This window comes from Vitis riparia, chromosome 3, assembly GCF_004353265.1.
Source record: "Vitis riparia cultivar Riparia Gloire de Montpellier isolate 1030 chromosome 3, EGFV_Vit.rip_1.0, whole genome shotgun sequence".
In the NCBI taxonomy this organism is placed as follows: domain Eukaryota; kingdom Viridiplantae; phylum Streptophyta; class Magnoliopsida; order Vitales; family Vitaceae; genus Vitis; species Vitis riparia.
In genome coordinates this window covers 4,324,051-4,339,801 of record NC_048433.1, presented here as the reverse complement: position 1 = coordinate 4,339,801, position 15,751 = coordinate 4,324,051, and the positions used below count along the sequence as shown (strand labels likewise).

The following is a 15,751-nucleotide window of genomic DNA, read 5'->3' as shown; positions in this document are numbered from 1 at the left end:
TACTTCTATTAGCAGCAGCAAAAGTAATAGCTTAATGCGTGCAACAAAGTCTTCAGATTAGTTCAGGCACCGTCTACTCCAGCATTGAAAGTGGGAAAAAATGTGTGCCACAAACTTCCCAATTAGCTCAGGTAGGGTTCAAATGTCTGGACTTTGAGACCATGAGAAACCAATCTGCTCATTCTCATTGATTTGTTTAGCAGGTGGCCTCCTTGCTTCAACTGAATTTTGAGTTTCTTAATTCATATTTTATCCTGAAAGTAATTTAAATCATTGAGGTTGTAGCTTGTTTTATTTTCAGCAAATAGGATGAAGCTTTCTCCTCAAACTACAACCTCTTCTCTCTATCTTCCACAGTTTCCTCTACAAAAAGGTGAGTTGCACAGGCTGTTTGCCTAACAACTCAAGATCCCTTAAGCCAATACAAACTAAAACTTCAAAAGCCCAAGAAACCTTGATAATATTATAACCATAGTTTGTCAAAATATTTTCATTACATTCAAATTAGAAAAACTGCCCAAATTTGGGTCGAAATAATCAATTGGTGAATGAGAAGGAACAATAAGAAAACGTCGGAATTGGATTGTTTGGATTCAAGAGCAGATGTTTGATTAGGATCCTCTTTTTTTTTGGTTTTAACTTTGACACAATAAATTTCGTATCTTCGGTTGTCTGTTCCTTCTTCAAATTGGAGCCATATATATTTATACTAAGTTTTCACGTTGCATTTATATCTAGATGCCACTAGAGTCATCCAGCATCCAGCAACAGTTGGCTTTGGCTTATGATGTATGTGGCAGAAGATGTGGCGTTTTGTTTTTAGTCTCCTTAATTCTGAACCATTCAGTCCAAACGGGCATCCACCTTACACTTAGGTAAGGTAAAGCTTCTCAATATTATCTATGTGATGTGTGGTGTGTGGTGTGTGGTAAAGAGCAAGCCAAACTTAATAGCTAAATCACCCATTTCTGTGGGGTTAGATACACTCCACGTGATTTTCAATGAACAAATATGCATCATAACAACTGGCCAAAGAGATAGATTTTTGGAGAAGTGATTCTTTCCCCTGATGCATTCGACAATGTACTGAGGGTGGTGACCTGCCCCTTTTCTCGATGTAATCACGTTTTATATATTTTTTTTAACTCTACTTCTATTAGCAGCAGCAAAAGTAATAGCCTAATGTGTGCAACAAAGTCTTCAGGTTAGTTCGGGCACTATCTACTCCAGCATAGAAAGTGGGAAAAAATGTGTGCCACAACCTTCCCAATTAGGTCAGGCACTGTCTACTCCTTAATTCTGAACCATTCAGTCCAAATGGGCATCCACCTTACACTTAGGTAAGGCAAAGCTTCTCAATATTATCCATGTAATGTGTGGTGTGTGGTAAAGAGCATGCCAAACTTAATAGTTAAATCAACCCCATTTTTATGGGGCTAGATACACTCCCACGTGATTTTCCCTATTGTATTTAATCTGCTTATGATTAAATGATGAATTTGTAGAGATTGAAGGGGAAAGGCCTATAGACAATATTTTTTATTTATTAAATGATGAATTTATCCCTATTGTATTTAATCGGCTTATGATTTAGAGTTTCGTTAAAGGGTTTTGTTTGAGAGAGGGAATTGTATGTATGACCATGATTGGGAGAGAAGGATAACTTTCGCCATTATAACTTTCCTATCTTTATTATTTTGATTAGTAGATTCTTAAGTGTTGATATGATTCCTAAGCATAGTGATCATATTGACCATAGAAATAGAGTAAATTTTTTTATTTTGTCTTTCTTTATTTCTAATTGTGTGTATAATTAGGTTAACGAAAGGACTGCACTGTTGCAGGATTCCATATTATCCAAAGCAACCATGACGATATTATCTTTTGAACTCTACTTCTATTAGCAGCAGCAAAAGTAATAGCCTAATGTGTGCAACAAAGTCTTCAGGTTCGTTCAGGCACTATCTACTCCAGCATAGAAAGTGGGAAAAAATGTGTGCCACAACCTTCCCAATTAGTTCAAGCACTGTCTACTAGGAATGGCAACAGGGCGGGTTCGGGACGGGTCGCCCCCATCCCAACCCCGCCCCGTTTAGCAAAATCAATTCCCATCCCCGTCCTACTTAAAAAATTAAACGGGGCGGGGCGGGACGGGGCGGGTATGGGAAAACTTTTTTTTTTTTTTTTTTTTTTAAATTATTTTAAAATTTTTTGTACTGAGTACATTTCCAAGTAACACTGAGCAGTGAAGAAACACTGGGTACATTTCCAAGTAAATTCATATTATTGTACTGAGTTCTTGGAGACGCAAGCGAAGGGAACCCTGTTTGGGGTGGCACAGGACCCGCCGGAGCTCCTAACATACCAGAATTCTAACGCAAAAGTGAAGGGGGAACAGGTTGGGCTCCACCTATGGGAGTGGGTGGCCCGGATGGCACCATCTTTCCAAAATAACAATCTACAAACACTCACTCAAGTACACCACAAGATTCAAATAAACTTCCAGTTACACAACAAAGTGAGCAAAACCTGACATTTCCCTCATCCCATCAAGCAGTTTACACCCAAAATCAAGGTCAGAAACTCCAGAGTCCTTGTTGTGCACCAAAAGAAATGGGGAAGCTTTGTGCCTGAGCATACGGAGTTGGGCGTTACCAAACACAAGAGGAAAGCCAAACAAAACGAAAACCAAGCAACAAGCTTTGATTCTGAACATTCTAGAATTGGACTAGCTCAGCGATTTCTTCAGTGAACCGCTGTACAATTGATGAGTTTTTAGATCAAGTAAAGCTTCAAACATTCTACAAAAGGGCAACCAATCAACGAATCGAACTCCTAATACAAAACAGGGGTTCAGAATCTCGATATCACCGCCTATCACTCCAAACCCTCACTAAAATCATCACAAAACGACTTCAATCGACACCCAACACAAATCCAAATCTCCAAACCTCACAAACCCAACAAAGATAAGTTCTTTTTCACACCTCACACCTCAAATTCCAATCTTTAAACCCCAAAAGATTCAGAGAAAATAAAAAAAGCAAACAAAAAAAAATTAACACTCAAAAATAGAAAATCAAACAAAAACCCAAAAGACAAGAACCTAAACACATCGATCGAACCCTAAATCGGCGATCCAGAGCTCCAAACGAGTAAGAGAAATTGATAGCGTCCTGAAAAGCTGAGCCTAAAACGACGACGCTTGAGGACTTACCAGAGTTGAAATTGAACACTGAAAGTCTTCAGAAACTCCAAAGATTTCGATCGAAGACAGAAAAACATGCAGCTGCTTTTCACTTTGCCTTTATATGTAAACGGGGCGGGGCGGGGCGGGATAGGATGGGGCAATACCCGAACCCGCCCCGACCCCGTCCCGGGTTTTAAAAAAAATCCTATACCCGCCCCAAACCCGTTTAATAAATTTTAATCCCATCCCATTAGGGGTGGGGCGGGGCGGGTACCCGAAAAAACCCGCCCCGTTGCCATCCCTACTGTCTACTCCTTAATTCTAAACCATTCAGTCCAAACGGGCATCCACCTTACACTTAGGTAAGGCAAAGCTTCCCAATATTTTCTATGTAATGTGTGGTAAAGAGCATGCCAAGCTTAATAGTTAAATCAACCCCATTTTTATGGGGCTAGATACACTCCCACGTGATTTTCAATGAACAAATATGCATCATAACAACTGGCCAAAGAGATGGGTTTTTTCATACTCAGAACTATCATATATAAGACTTCGAAGGAGCTTTCACATTTTACATCATCGACAGCTGTCTATAGTTTCCATGTTAGGATGGCACATGTGTGGAACATGAATTCGACCTGTCGGTGTTCTAGTGTGTGTAGTTTTGAGCCATTTTGGAGAAGTGATTCTTTCCCCTGATGCATTCGACAATGTACTGAGGGTGGTGATGTGTCCAATGTTTTATATATTTTTTTAGATATAAGAAGACAAAACAGTTTTTTTAGACAAAACTGTGAAAACAGAATAGAAAACCATTTTTCTCTTTCGGGCCCTCTTTCTCTTCACTATGGTACTATCATGGTTCAAAGTCATGGTATTGGTCATTGACTTGGAGGGTCACGAGGCATATCGATATCGGTGTCGCGATACGTAAAATAAGATAATTAAATTTTTTTAAAAATTATAAAAATATTATATAAATTAAAAAATAAAATAGATATAATTAAATAAACTGAAAATTTTAATAAAACAATTTCTTTTCACATTTAGCTCAAAGTTATTTATGATAATATTAAAAATTGAGAACTTAATTCTCACTTTGTCATATAAATATTTTAATTTAATTCTCAATAATTTTAGAAAAAATTTATAAAAATCACTAGTTGCAAGACATATTTGAAACATATGCCACTTAATGCATTTAAAGGTTAGTGGACTTTTAAACTTCATGTACAATCTTCAAGACAAGCACTAAATTAAACTAAAAATTTATGATAAATCAATTTCCTCAAGACTCAGGATTTTCATTTGGTACTTGGGGGCACAAATTGCAATAAATATAGAAATGATTTTCAAAATGCTCCTTGGAATTATTTTAAAATGTCATGAATTTGAAAAAAAAAAATTTAAACATGATTAAATCTTCTACAAATGTAAATAGTGCGCTTGACAATGATTTTATAAAGCGTTTTTAACTTTTTTACTTGAAAGAAAAAAAAATTAATGTTAAAAAAATCAGAAATACTCCTTAAAATCACAACACTTTAAATAACTTTCTTGATACATCACATACTTGAAATCATATTAAAAACATGACTTTTTAATATGACAATTATCTTCTATATTTATTTTATTTTTGTAGGGAAAGTGTTGTACTTTCTAAAGTTTTAAATTCAATTCAAACTATTGTTTTATCAACATCCCATTTTTCTAATGAATCAGCAAATTAATGTAATTCTAAATCATAAGTTTTTTGAAATTTCTTTGTTTAATTATTACTATATGATAAAAAAAAACAATAATAATATACAACAATTCCAACACTCTAGCTTAAATGACATAAAAAAAAACATCAAATTATATTTGATTCTCCCCATTCCAAACGGTAGGAAAAATTTGATGGCAGTATATTATTGGCAAGAACAAAACAAAAACAAAAACAAAACCAGAACCAGAAGGACCCATATAGAAGAATGAGACACCACCACATAGCTTAGTGCAGCCTTCTGTTTGCTTTAGGAGGCAAAGATATGCATGGACCCCCTAAATCTTCTAGCTAGAAAGTGTAGTGAATTTTAAATTATCTGATCTGGAAAGTATTTTAAATTATTGAGGTTGTAGTTTATTTTATTATCTACAGATTAAAAAGAAAGAAAACTCTCCTCTAACTCCAACTTCCTCTCTATCTTTTCTACAAGCTAGTTTCTCTACAATATAGTGAGTTACACAGGTTCTTTGCCTAACAACTCAAGATCCTTTAAGCCGAGACAAACTAAAACTTCAAAAGCCCAAGAAACCGGATAATATTATAACCATATATAATTTTTCAAAATAATTTTCATTACATTCTAATTAAAAAAACTACCCAAATTTTGGTCAAGATAATCAATTGGTGAATGAGACGGAGCAATAAGCAAAGTGAGAATTGGATTGTTTTGATGCACTTGATGGTTAAAAAGTTTCGTTAGAATTTTTTATTTTTTTTCCTTACAATTTGACACAATAAATTTTGGATCTTTGGTTGCCAGTTCCTTCTCCAAATTGGAGACATATTTTGCACATTGCATTCATAGCTAGATGCTACACTCATACTCCCTGCAATTGCCTTACCAATAGCTTGACTTTGGCTTATGATTAGGAAGAAGATGTGGATTTTGCAGAAGTGGACAATCTCGACTTTTTCGGCTGATAACTATAGGTTTTTGTTTTTGGTCTCATAATTTTGAATGATTGAATCCATAGGGGGCTCCACCTCCACCTTTAAAGCACACTTCTCTAAAATATGTGTACCATGTGGTTCTCTAAAATATCTATGTACCGTGTGCTGTGTGGTGTGTAAGTAAAGAGAAGTAAAACTTGATACCAAATCAACACACCACTTGATTTTCAATGAACAAATCGTGTTATATAGGACTTGAAAGGAGCTTCATATTATTTATTATCATCTAGAGCTGTCTACACTAAATTAGGATGGCACATGTGTAGAGCATGAATTCCTATTTATTTATTACTAGTTGTGAGTGTTCTAGCGCATGTAGTTTTGAACCATTTTCGAAGCCTTTTCCTATTTATGGTACCTGAGAAAGGTGATTCTTTCTACTGACCCATTTGCTCTGGTACTAACTAGTCATGGGATTCTCCCTTCAGCCACAAGATATCACAGTTTTTGGGCTTCTTCTTGCTACAATCTGTTTGTTGTTGGCAACGGTATTTAATGCCAAAGGGAACAAGAAGAAAGGCAAAAGGCCACAGGAGCCGTCCGGGCGATGGCCTATTATCGGTCACCTTCATCTTCTAGGAGCAGACAAGCTGCTACATCGGACACTTGGAGACATGGCTGATAAGTATGGACCAATCTTTTGCATTCATCTTGGCCTTCGTAAAGCTCTGGTGGTTAGCAGCTGGGAAGTAGCAAAGGAATGCTACACTACCAATGACAAGGTATTCGCCACTCGACCAAGATCCTTAGCAGTAAAGCTCATGGGCTATGATCATGCCATGTTTGGATTTGCTCCCTATGGACCATACTGGCGTGATGTGCGGAAGCTAGCCATGGTTGAGCTCCTCTCAAACCGCCAGCTTGAGATGCTCAAACATGTCCAGGACTCAGAAGTTGAGTTCTTAATAAAAGAGCTCTATGGGCAATGGGCACGAAACAAGGACAGCCCCGCTTTGGTGGAGATGAAGGAAAGATTTGGGAACTTGGTAATGAATGTAATAGTGAGAGCAATTGCAGGGAAACGGTATTTTGGGACCCATGCCTGTGGTGATGAGCCAAAACGGGGCAAAAAGGCCTTGGACGATTTTATGCTTCTAGTGGGGCTGTTCATGGTCTCGGATGCCATCCCTTTTCTCGGCTGGTTGGACACGGTGAAAGGGTATACCACTGATATGAAGAAAATAGCTAAGGAGCTGGATTATTTGCTTGGAAGGTGGGTGGAGGAGCATCGCCAGAATAGGCTTTCTGCGAACGACAATGGGGCTGAGCAAGACTTCATCCATGCCATGCTTTCTGTCATAGATGATGGCCAATTCTCTGGTCGTGATCCTGATACCGTCATTAAGGCCACTTGCTTGGTATGTCCCTGCTACTTCCATAACTTGACCATGAAATGAAAAGAGAAAAAAAAAACACCATCTACTATCATAATTTCTGCAACTTTTTCTGCCCAATTTCCTAAACCCTCCTCGCATTTCTACAAGCATTCATCAAATCCAGTATAGCTTTATCATCTGTATTTATCATGACAAACCAGGTGGGGTGATCAAATTTCACTTAGATTCCTTATTCACGGTTTGTTTTATCATTCTGCTAAACATGGTATTTCACTACTGATAAGTAAACTTTTCCTGATCGCATATTGAAGTCGACATCATTTGTTGATTGCAGATCCTCATATTAGCTGGCTACGACACAACATCTATCACTCTTACATGGGCCCTCTCTCTTCTACTGAACAACCGCCATGCGCTAAAAAAAGCACAAGCAGAGCTGGAAATCCATGTGGGTAAGCATCGCCAAGTGGATGGATCAGATATAAAGAACCTAGTCTACCTGCAAGCCATCGTCAAGGAAACATTACGATTGTACCCTCCTGGGCCACTTTCCGTGCCGCATGAGGCCACGGAAGATTGCACTGTGGCAGGCTTTCACATCCAAGCTGGGACGCGCCTTTTGGTTAATCTCTGGAAGTTGCATCGTGACCCCAGAGTCTGGTTGGACCCTTTGGAGTTCCAACCAGAGAGGTTCCTGACAAAGCATGCAGGTTTGGATGTTAGGGGTAAAAATTATGAACTTCTACCCTTTGGTTCAGGTAGAAGGGTATGCCCAGGAATCTCATTTGCACTGGAGTTGACGCATCTGACGCTAGCCAGACTGCTTCATGGTTTTGAATTGGGAGCGGTTGCAGATTCACCGGTGGATATGACTGAAAGTCCTGGGTTGACTGCCCCCAAAGCAACCCCACTGGAGGTCACCATTGTTCCAAGGCTACCTTTCGAGCTCTATAGTTATGAAGCAGCATAAAAAGTAAATAATACTCTGTGAGCCAGAGAGTACCCTAATTAGCCCAATGCTTTAGGGTATATTTATGTTGTGTAACTCACTTTGAATGGCCTGTGTAGTGGGTGTTCTCCTTTCTTGTCTTCTCGTCTCAAATTTCATCCACTTGGATAGTAATAAATTTCCATCTATGAGTAATTCTTTGTGTTACTTAAAATATAGACCACAACTGCACCAGCAACAAAAGGCTGTTGCAACAACAGAACTCAACAAAACCAAGATCACTCAAGAATTGTGCAAGTAGTTAGCAATATGGTAGTGTAGTTTGAACTGCGCAAATAGTTAGGAATCTGATTGTGTAGTTTGTTATAGCTGAAACTTTAAATAGCAGAGTAGAGAACCTCTCCTGAACATGTAATTCTTCATCTCAATATACAGAAATTAAATTTGCATTCTCCTGATACAAACTTACATGGTATCAGAGCCACCCCATATTTCCTTCTCTTCGCATCAGTTTCATGGTTCCACCATGGCAATCTCAACTCAGTCTTCTCGGATACAAGCTAGAGCTGCAAATTCGTCCTCAGCCATAACTCAATCAATGCAGATGTTGAATCATGCACTGCCCATTAAACTTGATAAAGATAAACTACCTGTGTTGGAAAACACAACTGGAGAATGTGAACTTTGCAAACGGCTTTGAAGACCACATTGAAGGTTTGACAGTCTGTCCTTCAAAAACAACAAGCAATGGTGAAACAAATCCAGAGTTTATTCTTTGGAAAAGATTTGACCGAATGATCCTTAGTTGGATCTACTCCTCACTTACTCCAGAAATTATGGGTCAAATAAAAGTGTATCAAATCTCCCATGAAGCATGGTCTGCTCTGGAAAAGATCTTCTCAGCTTCATCCAAAGCTTGGGTGATGCAATTACAACTAGAATTTCAAACCACGAAGAAAGGATCCCTTTCAATGATGGATTACAATCTCAAGCTGAAGAATCTGACTGACCACTTAGTTGCCATTGGAGAACTGGTACACGACAGAGATCATATTCTGCAACTGCTTGGAGGGCTTGGTGTAGAATACAATTCCATTGTGGCCTCTCTTGTAGCAAGAGAAGATGAAGTTTCACTGCATACGGTGCACAATATTCTGTTAACCTACGAACAGTGACTGAATCTTCAGAATTCAACAGAAAACAATGTAATCTCTACAAATCTCACTACCACGTCATCAAATCACCACAACAACAGAAGGAATTCCAATCGAAATTCCTCAGGAAACAAGAGCAGAATAGTCAACCCCGAACGCAACTCTCATGGCAATAGAAACTTGGTCTCTCAAAATCACCCACAATGTAAACTTTGTAGAAAGTCTGGACATAGTGTGGTCCAATGTTATCATCGTTTCGATATAAACTTCCAAGGGGTAAATACCAACTCTGAATCTAAGCCCCATGCAACTAACAGAAATCGAGATTAAGCCCATGTCGTGATTGCATCTTCTATTAACATAAAGAGTAAGGAATGGTTCTTTGACACTCGCGCCACCCATCATCTTTCTCAAACTACCACCTCTCTGGACAATATACAATCATATAATGGCAATGACAAGGTGACAATCGGGAATGGTACACAATTTCCCATTCTTCATACGGCTACTAAAATTTTTCAGTTTCCTTTTAGAGTGTTTCAATTAAAAAGAGTTCTTCATGCTCCTCATCTTGCAACCAATCTTGTTAGTGTCTCTCAATTCTGTGCTGACAACAATACATTTGTTGAGTTTCATCCTCGGTTCTTTCTTGTCAAAGAACAGGTTACCAAGAAAGTTCTTCTCAAAGGTCATCTCGAACGAGGATTGTATAAATTTCCTACCAATTTTAGCTCCACTACAGGCTTGTTCTCTAGCCTCAACAACTTTTCATCTTCAAATTCCACGATTGAGCTTTAGCATTCTCAACTTGGTCATCCTGCTGAAGATATATTGAAACATGTTCTGAACAACTGTAATATTTCTTATCAATGTAATAAACGTCAAATCTATTGAAGCTGAACAAGAGTTCACCCATGTCAGACCGTCTGTAATAGGAGATGGACGGTTTTCTGGTCATAACACCGACACAATCATTAAGGGCACATGCTTGGTATCTTCCTGTTCTTTCTATTTTTTTTTATGAAATTAGTAGTACACTGAGTTGCACTGCTTTCACTTGCACTACTTTCAGTGTTGCATTATCAGGGTTGAATTGTAAAGTTTGAATTAGATTTACGGTAGATGGTGGGGTATAACCACTCATTGAGCTCACAGTGGTCAAGGTGCCCAATTACCTTTGCAGAGATTGAAGGGGCAAGGCATTTAGATAATTTTTTATTTATTTATTGAATGATGAATTTGTCCCTTTTGTATTTAATCGGTTAATAATTTACAGTTTTGTTGAAGGATTTTGTTTGAGAGAAAGAGAATTGTATGTATAGCTGGGATTGTGAGGAGCAGGATAACTTTCACCATTATAATTTTTCTATCTATATTAATTTGATTAATAGATTCTTGAGTGTTGATATATTTCCTGAACTTGGTGATCATATTGATTGTAGAAATAGGATAAATTCTTTAATTTTGTTTTTCTTTAATTCTACTCGCGTGTGTGTGATTAAATTACTTAAAGGACTGCACTATTGCAGGTCTCCATATCCAAAGCAACAATGGCTACCTTCTCTTTTGAACTCTACTTCTATTAGCAGCAGCAAAAGTAATAGCTTAATGCGTGCAACAAAGTCTTCAGATTAGTTCAGGCACCGTCTACTCCAGCATTGAAAGTGGGAAAAAATGTGTGCCACAAACTTCCCAATTAGCTCAGGTAGGGTCCAAATGTCTGGACTTTGAGACCATGAGAAACCAATCTGCTCATTCTCATTGATTTGTTTAGCAGGTGGCCTCCTTGCTTCAACTGAATTTTGAGTTTCTTAATTCATATTTTATCCTGAAATTTAAATCATTGAGGTTGTAGCTTGTTTTATTTTCAGCAAATAGGATGAAGCTTTCTCCTCAAACTACAACCTCTTCTCTCTATCTTCCACAGTTTCCTCTACAAAAAGGTGAGTTGCACAGGCTGTTTGCCTAACAACTCAAGATCCCTTAAGCCAATACAAACTAAAACTTCAAAAGCCCAAGAAACCTTGATAATATTATAACCATAGTTTGTCAAAATATTTTCATTACATTCAAATTAGAAAAACTGCCCAAATTTGGGTCGAAATAATCAATTGGTGAATGAGAAGGAAAAATAAGAAAACGTCGGAATTGGATTGTTTGGATTCAAGAGCAGATGTTTGATTAGGATCCTCTTTTTTTTTTGGTTTTAACTTTGACACAATAAATTTCGTATCTTCGGTTGTCTGTTCCTTCTTCAAATTGGAGCCATATATATTTATACTAATTTTTCACGTTGCATTTATATCTAGATGCCACTAGAGTCATCCAGCATCCAGCAACAGTTGGCTTTGGCTTATGATGTATGTGGCAGAAGATGTGGCGTTTTGTTTTTAGTCTCCTTAATTCTGAACCATTCAGTCCAAACGGGCATCCACCTTACACTTAGGTAAGGTAAAGCTTCTCAATATTATCTATGTGATGTGTGGTGTGTGGTGTGTGGTAAAGAGCAAGCCAAACTTAATAGCTAAATCACCCATTTCTGTGGGGTTAGATACACTCCACGTGATTTTCAATGAACAAATATGCATCATAACAACTGGCCAAAGAGATAGATTTTTGGAGAAGTGATTCTTTCCCCTGATGCATTCGACAATGTACTGAGGGTGGTGACCTGCCCCTTTTCTCAATGTAATCACGTTTTATATATTTTTTTTAACTCTACTTCTATTAGCAGCAGCAAAAGTAATAGCCTAATGTGTGCAACAAAGTCTTCAGGCACTATCTACTCCAACATAGAAAGTGGGAAAAAATGTGTGCCACAACCTTCCCAATTAGTTCAGGCACTGTCTACTCCTTAATTCTGAACCATTCAGTCCAAATGGGCATCCACCTTACACTTAGGTAAGGCAAAGCTTCTCAATATGATCTATGTAATGTGTGGTGTGTGGTAAAGAGCATGCCAAACTTAATAGTTAAATCAACCCCATTTTTATGGGGCTAGATACACTCCCACGTGATTTTCCCTATTGTATTTAATTTGCTTATGATTAAATGATGAATTTGTAGAGATTGAAGGGGAAAGGCCTATAGATAATATTTTTTATTTATTAAATGATGAATTTATCCCTATTGTATTTAATCGGCTTATGATTTAGAGTTTCGTTAAAGGGTTTTGTTTGAGAGAGGGAATTGTATGTATGACCATGATTGGGAGAGAAGGATAACTTTCGCCATTATAACTTTCCTATCTTTATTAATTTGATTAGTAGATTCTTAAGTGTTGATATGATTCCTAAGCATAGTGATCATATTGACCATAGAAATAGAGTAAATTTTTTTATTTTGTCTTTCTTTATTTCTAATTGTGTGTATAATTAGGTTAACGAAAGGACTGCACTGTTGCAGGATTCCATATTATCCAAAGCAACCATGACGACATTATCTTTTGAACTCTACTTCTATTAGCAGCAGCAAAAGTAATAGCCTAATGTGTGCAACAAAGTCTTCAGGTTAGTTCAGGCACTATCTACTCCAGCATAGAAAGTGGGAAAAAATGTGTGCCACAACCTTCCCAATTAGTTCAAGCACTGTCTACTCCTTAATTCTGAACCATTCAGTCCAAACGGGCATCCACCTTACACTTAGGTAAGGCAAAGCTTCTCAATATTTTCAATGTAATGTGTGGTAAAGAGCATGCCAAACTTAATAGTTAAATCAACCCCATTTTTATGGGGCTAGATACACTCCCACGTGATTTTCAATGAACAAATATGCATCATAACAACTGGCCAAAGAGATGGGTTTTTTCATACTCAGAAGTCAGAACTATCATATATAAGACTTCGAAGGAGCTTTCACATTTTATATCATCGACAGCTGTCTACAGTTCCGTATTAGGATGGCACATGTGTGGAACATGAATTCGACCTGTCAATTTTCTCAATGTAATCACCTTTTATATATACACTCCCACGTGATTTTCAATGAACAAATATGCATCATAACAACTGGCCAAAGAGATGGGTTTTTTCATACTCAGGACTATCATATATAAGACTTCGAAGGAGCTTTCACATTTTACATCATCGACAGCTGTCTATAGTTTCCATGTTAGGATGGCACATGTGTGGAACATGAATTCGACCTGTCAGTGTTCTAGTGTGTGTAGTTTTGAGCCATTTTGGAGAAGTGATTATTTCCCCTGATGCATTCGACAATGTACTGAGACGAAACAATGTACTGAGGGTGGTGATGTGTCCAATGTTTTATATATTTTTTTAGATATAAGAAGACAAAACAGTTTTTTTAGACAAAACTGTGAAAACAGAATAGAAAACCATTTTTCTCTTTCGGGCCCTCTTTCTCTTCACTACTGTACTATCATGGTTCAAAGCCGTGGTATTGGTTATTGACTTGGATGGTCACAAGGCATATCGATGTCGCGATATGTAAAATAAGATAATTAAAATTTTTTAAAAATTATAAAAATATTATATAAATTAAAAAATAAAATAGATATAATTAAATAAACTGAAAATTTTAATAAAACAATTTCTTTTCACATTTAGCTCAAAGTTATTTATGATAATATTAAAAATTGAGGATTTAACTCTCACTTTGTCATATAAATATTTTAATTTAATTCTCAATAATTTTAGAAAAAATTTATAAAAAATCACTAGTTGCAAGACATATTTGAAACATATGCCACTTGATGCATTTAAAGGTTAGTGGACTTTTAAACTTCATGTATAATCTTCAAGACAAGCACTAAATTAAACTAAAAATTTATGATAAATCAATTTCCTCAAGACTTGGGATTTTCATTTGGTACTTGGGGGCACAAATTGCAATAAATATAGAAATGATTTTCAAAATGCTCCTTGGAATTATTTTAAAAATGTCATGAATTTGAAAAAAAAAATTTAAACATGATTAAATCTTCTACAAATGTAAATAGTGCGCTTGACAATGATTTTATAAAGCATTTTTAACTTTTTTACTTGAAAGAAAAAAAAATTAGTGTTAAAAAAATCAGAAATACTCCTTAAAATCACTACACTTTAAATAACTTTCTTGATACATCACATACTTGAAATCATATTAAAAACATGACTTTTTAATATGACAATTATCTTCTATATTTATTTTATTTTTGTAGGGAAAGTGTTGTACTTTCTAAAGTTTTAAATACAATTCAAACTATTGTTTTATCAACATCCCATTTTTCTAATGAATCAGCAAATTAATGTAATTCTAAATCATAAGTTTTTTGAAATTTCTTTGTTTAATTATTACTATATGATAAAAAAAAAAAAAACAATAATAATATACAACAATTCCAACACTCTAGCTTAAATGACATAAAAAAAACATCAAATTATATTTTATTCTCCCCATTCCAAACGGTAGGAAAAATTTGATGGCAGTATATTATTGGCAAAAACAAAACAAAAACAAAAACAAAACCAGAAGGACCCATATAGAAGAATGAGACACCACCACATAGCTTAGTGCAGCCTTCTGTTTGCTTTAGGAGGCAAAGATATGCATGGACCCCCTAAATCTTCTAGCTAGAAAGTGTAGTGAATTTTAAATTATCTGATCTGGAAAGTATTTTAAATTATTGAGGTTGTAGTTTATTTTATTATCTACAGATTAAAAAGAAAGAAAATTCTCCTCTAACTCCAACTTCCTCTCTATCTTTTCTACAAGCTAGTTTCTCTACAATATAGTGAGTTACACAGGTTCTTTGCCTAACAACTCATGATCCTTTAAGCCGAGACAAACTAAAACTTCAAAAGCCCAAGAAACCGGATAATATTATAACCATATATAATTTTTCAAAATAATTTTCATTACATTCTAATTAAAAAAAACTACCCAAATTTTGGGTCAAGATAATCAATTGGTGAATGAGACGGAGCAATAAGCAAAGTGAGAATTGGATTGTTTTGATGCACTTGATGGTTAAAAAGTTTCGTTAGAATTTTTTTTTTTTTTTCCTTAAAATTTGACACAATAAATTTTGGATCTTTGGTTGCCAGTTCCTTCTCCAAATTGGAGACATATTTTGCACATTGCATTCATAGCTAGATGCTACACTCATACTCCCTGCAATTGCCTTACCAATAGCTTGACTTTGGCTTATGATTAGGAAGAAGATGTGGATTTTGCAGAAGTGGACAATCTCGACTTTTTCGGCTGATAACTATAGGTTTTTGTTTTTGGTCTCCTAATTTTGAATGATTGAATCCATAGGGGGCTCCACCTCCACCTTTAAAGCACACTTCTCTAAAATATGTGTACCATGTGGTTCTCTAAAATATCTATGTACCGTGTGCTGTGTGGTGTGTAAGTAAAGAGAAGTAAAACTTGATACCAAAATCAACACACCACTTG

General features: G+C 36.4%; 1 protein-coding gene across 1 annotated transcript; it reads left to right on the top strand.

Moving 5' to 3' along the window:
- The first annotated feature begins 6,213 nt into the window (after positions 1-6,213).
- Positions 6,214-8,409, top strand: LOC117911109 (cytochrome P450 CYP82D47-like). Its single transcript, XM_034825310.1, has 2 exons — positions 6,214-7,267; positions 7,581-8,409. The coding sequence occupies exons 1-2, from the start codon at positions 6,320-6,322 to the stop codon at positions 8,214-8,216; spliced, it is 1,584 nt and encodes a 527-aa protein (XP_034681201.1). The 5' UTR covers positions 6,214-6,319; the 3' UTR covers positions 8,217-8,409.
- Positions 8,410-15,751: the final 7,342 nt, after the last annotated feature.

Excerpts from the sequence above, each read along its gene's own strand:
- LOC117911109 (XM_034825310.1), top strand. The coding sequence starts at position 6,320 with ATGGGATTCTCCCTTCAGCCACAAGATATCACAGTTTTTGGGCTTCTT. Across the intron at positions 7,268-7,580 it reads TCATTAAGGCCACTTGCTTG|ATCCTCATATTAGCTGGCTA; the intron begins GTATGTCCCTGC and ends TGTTGATTGCAG.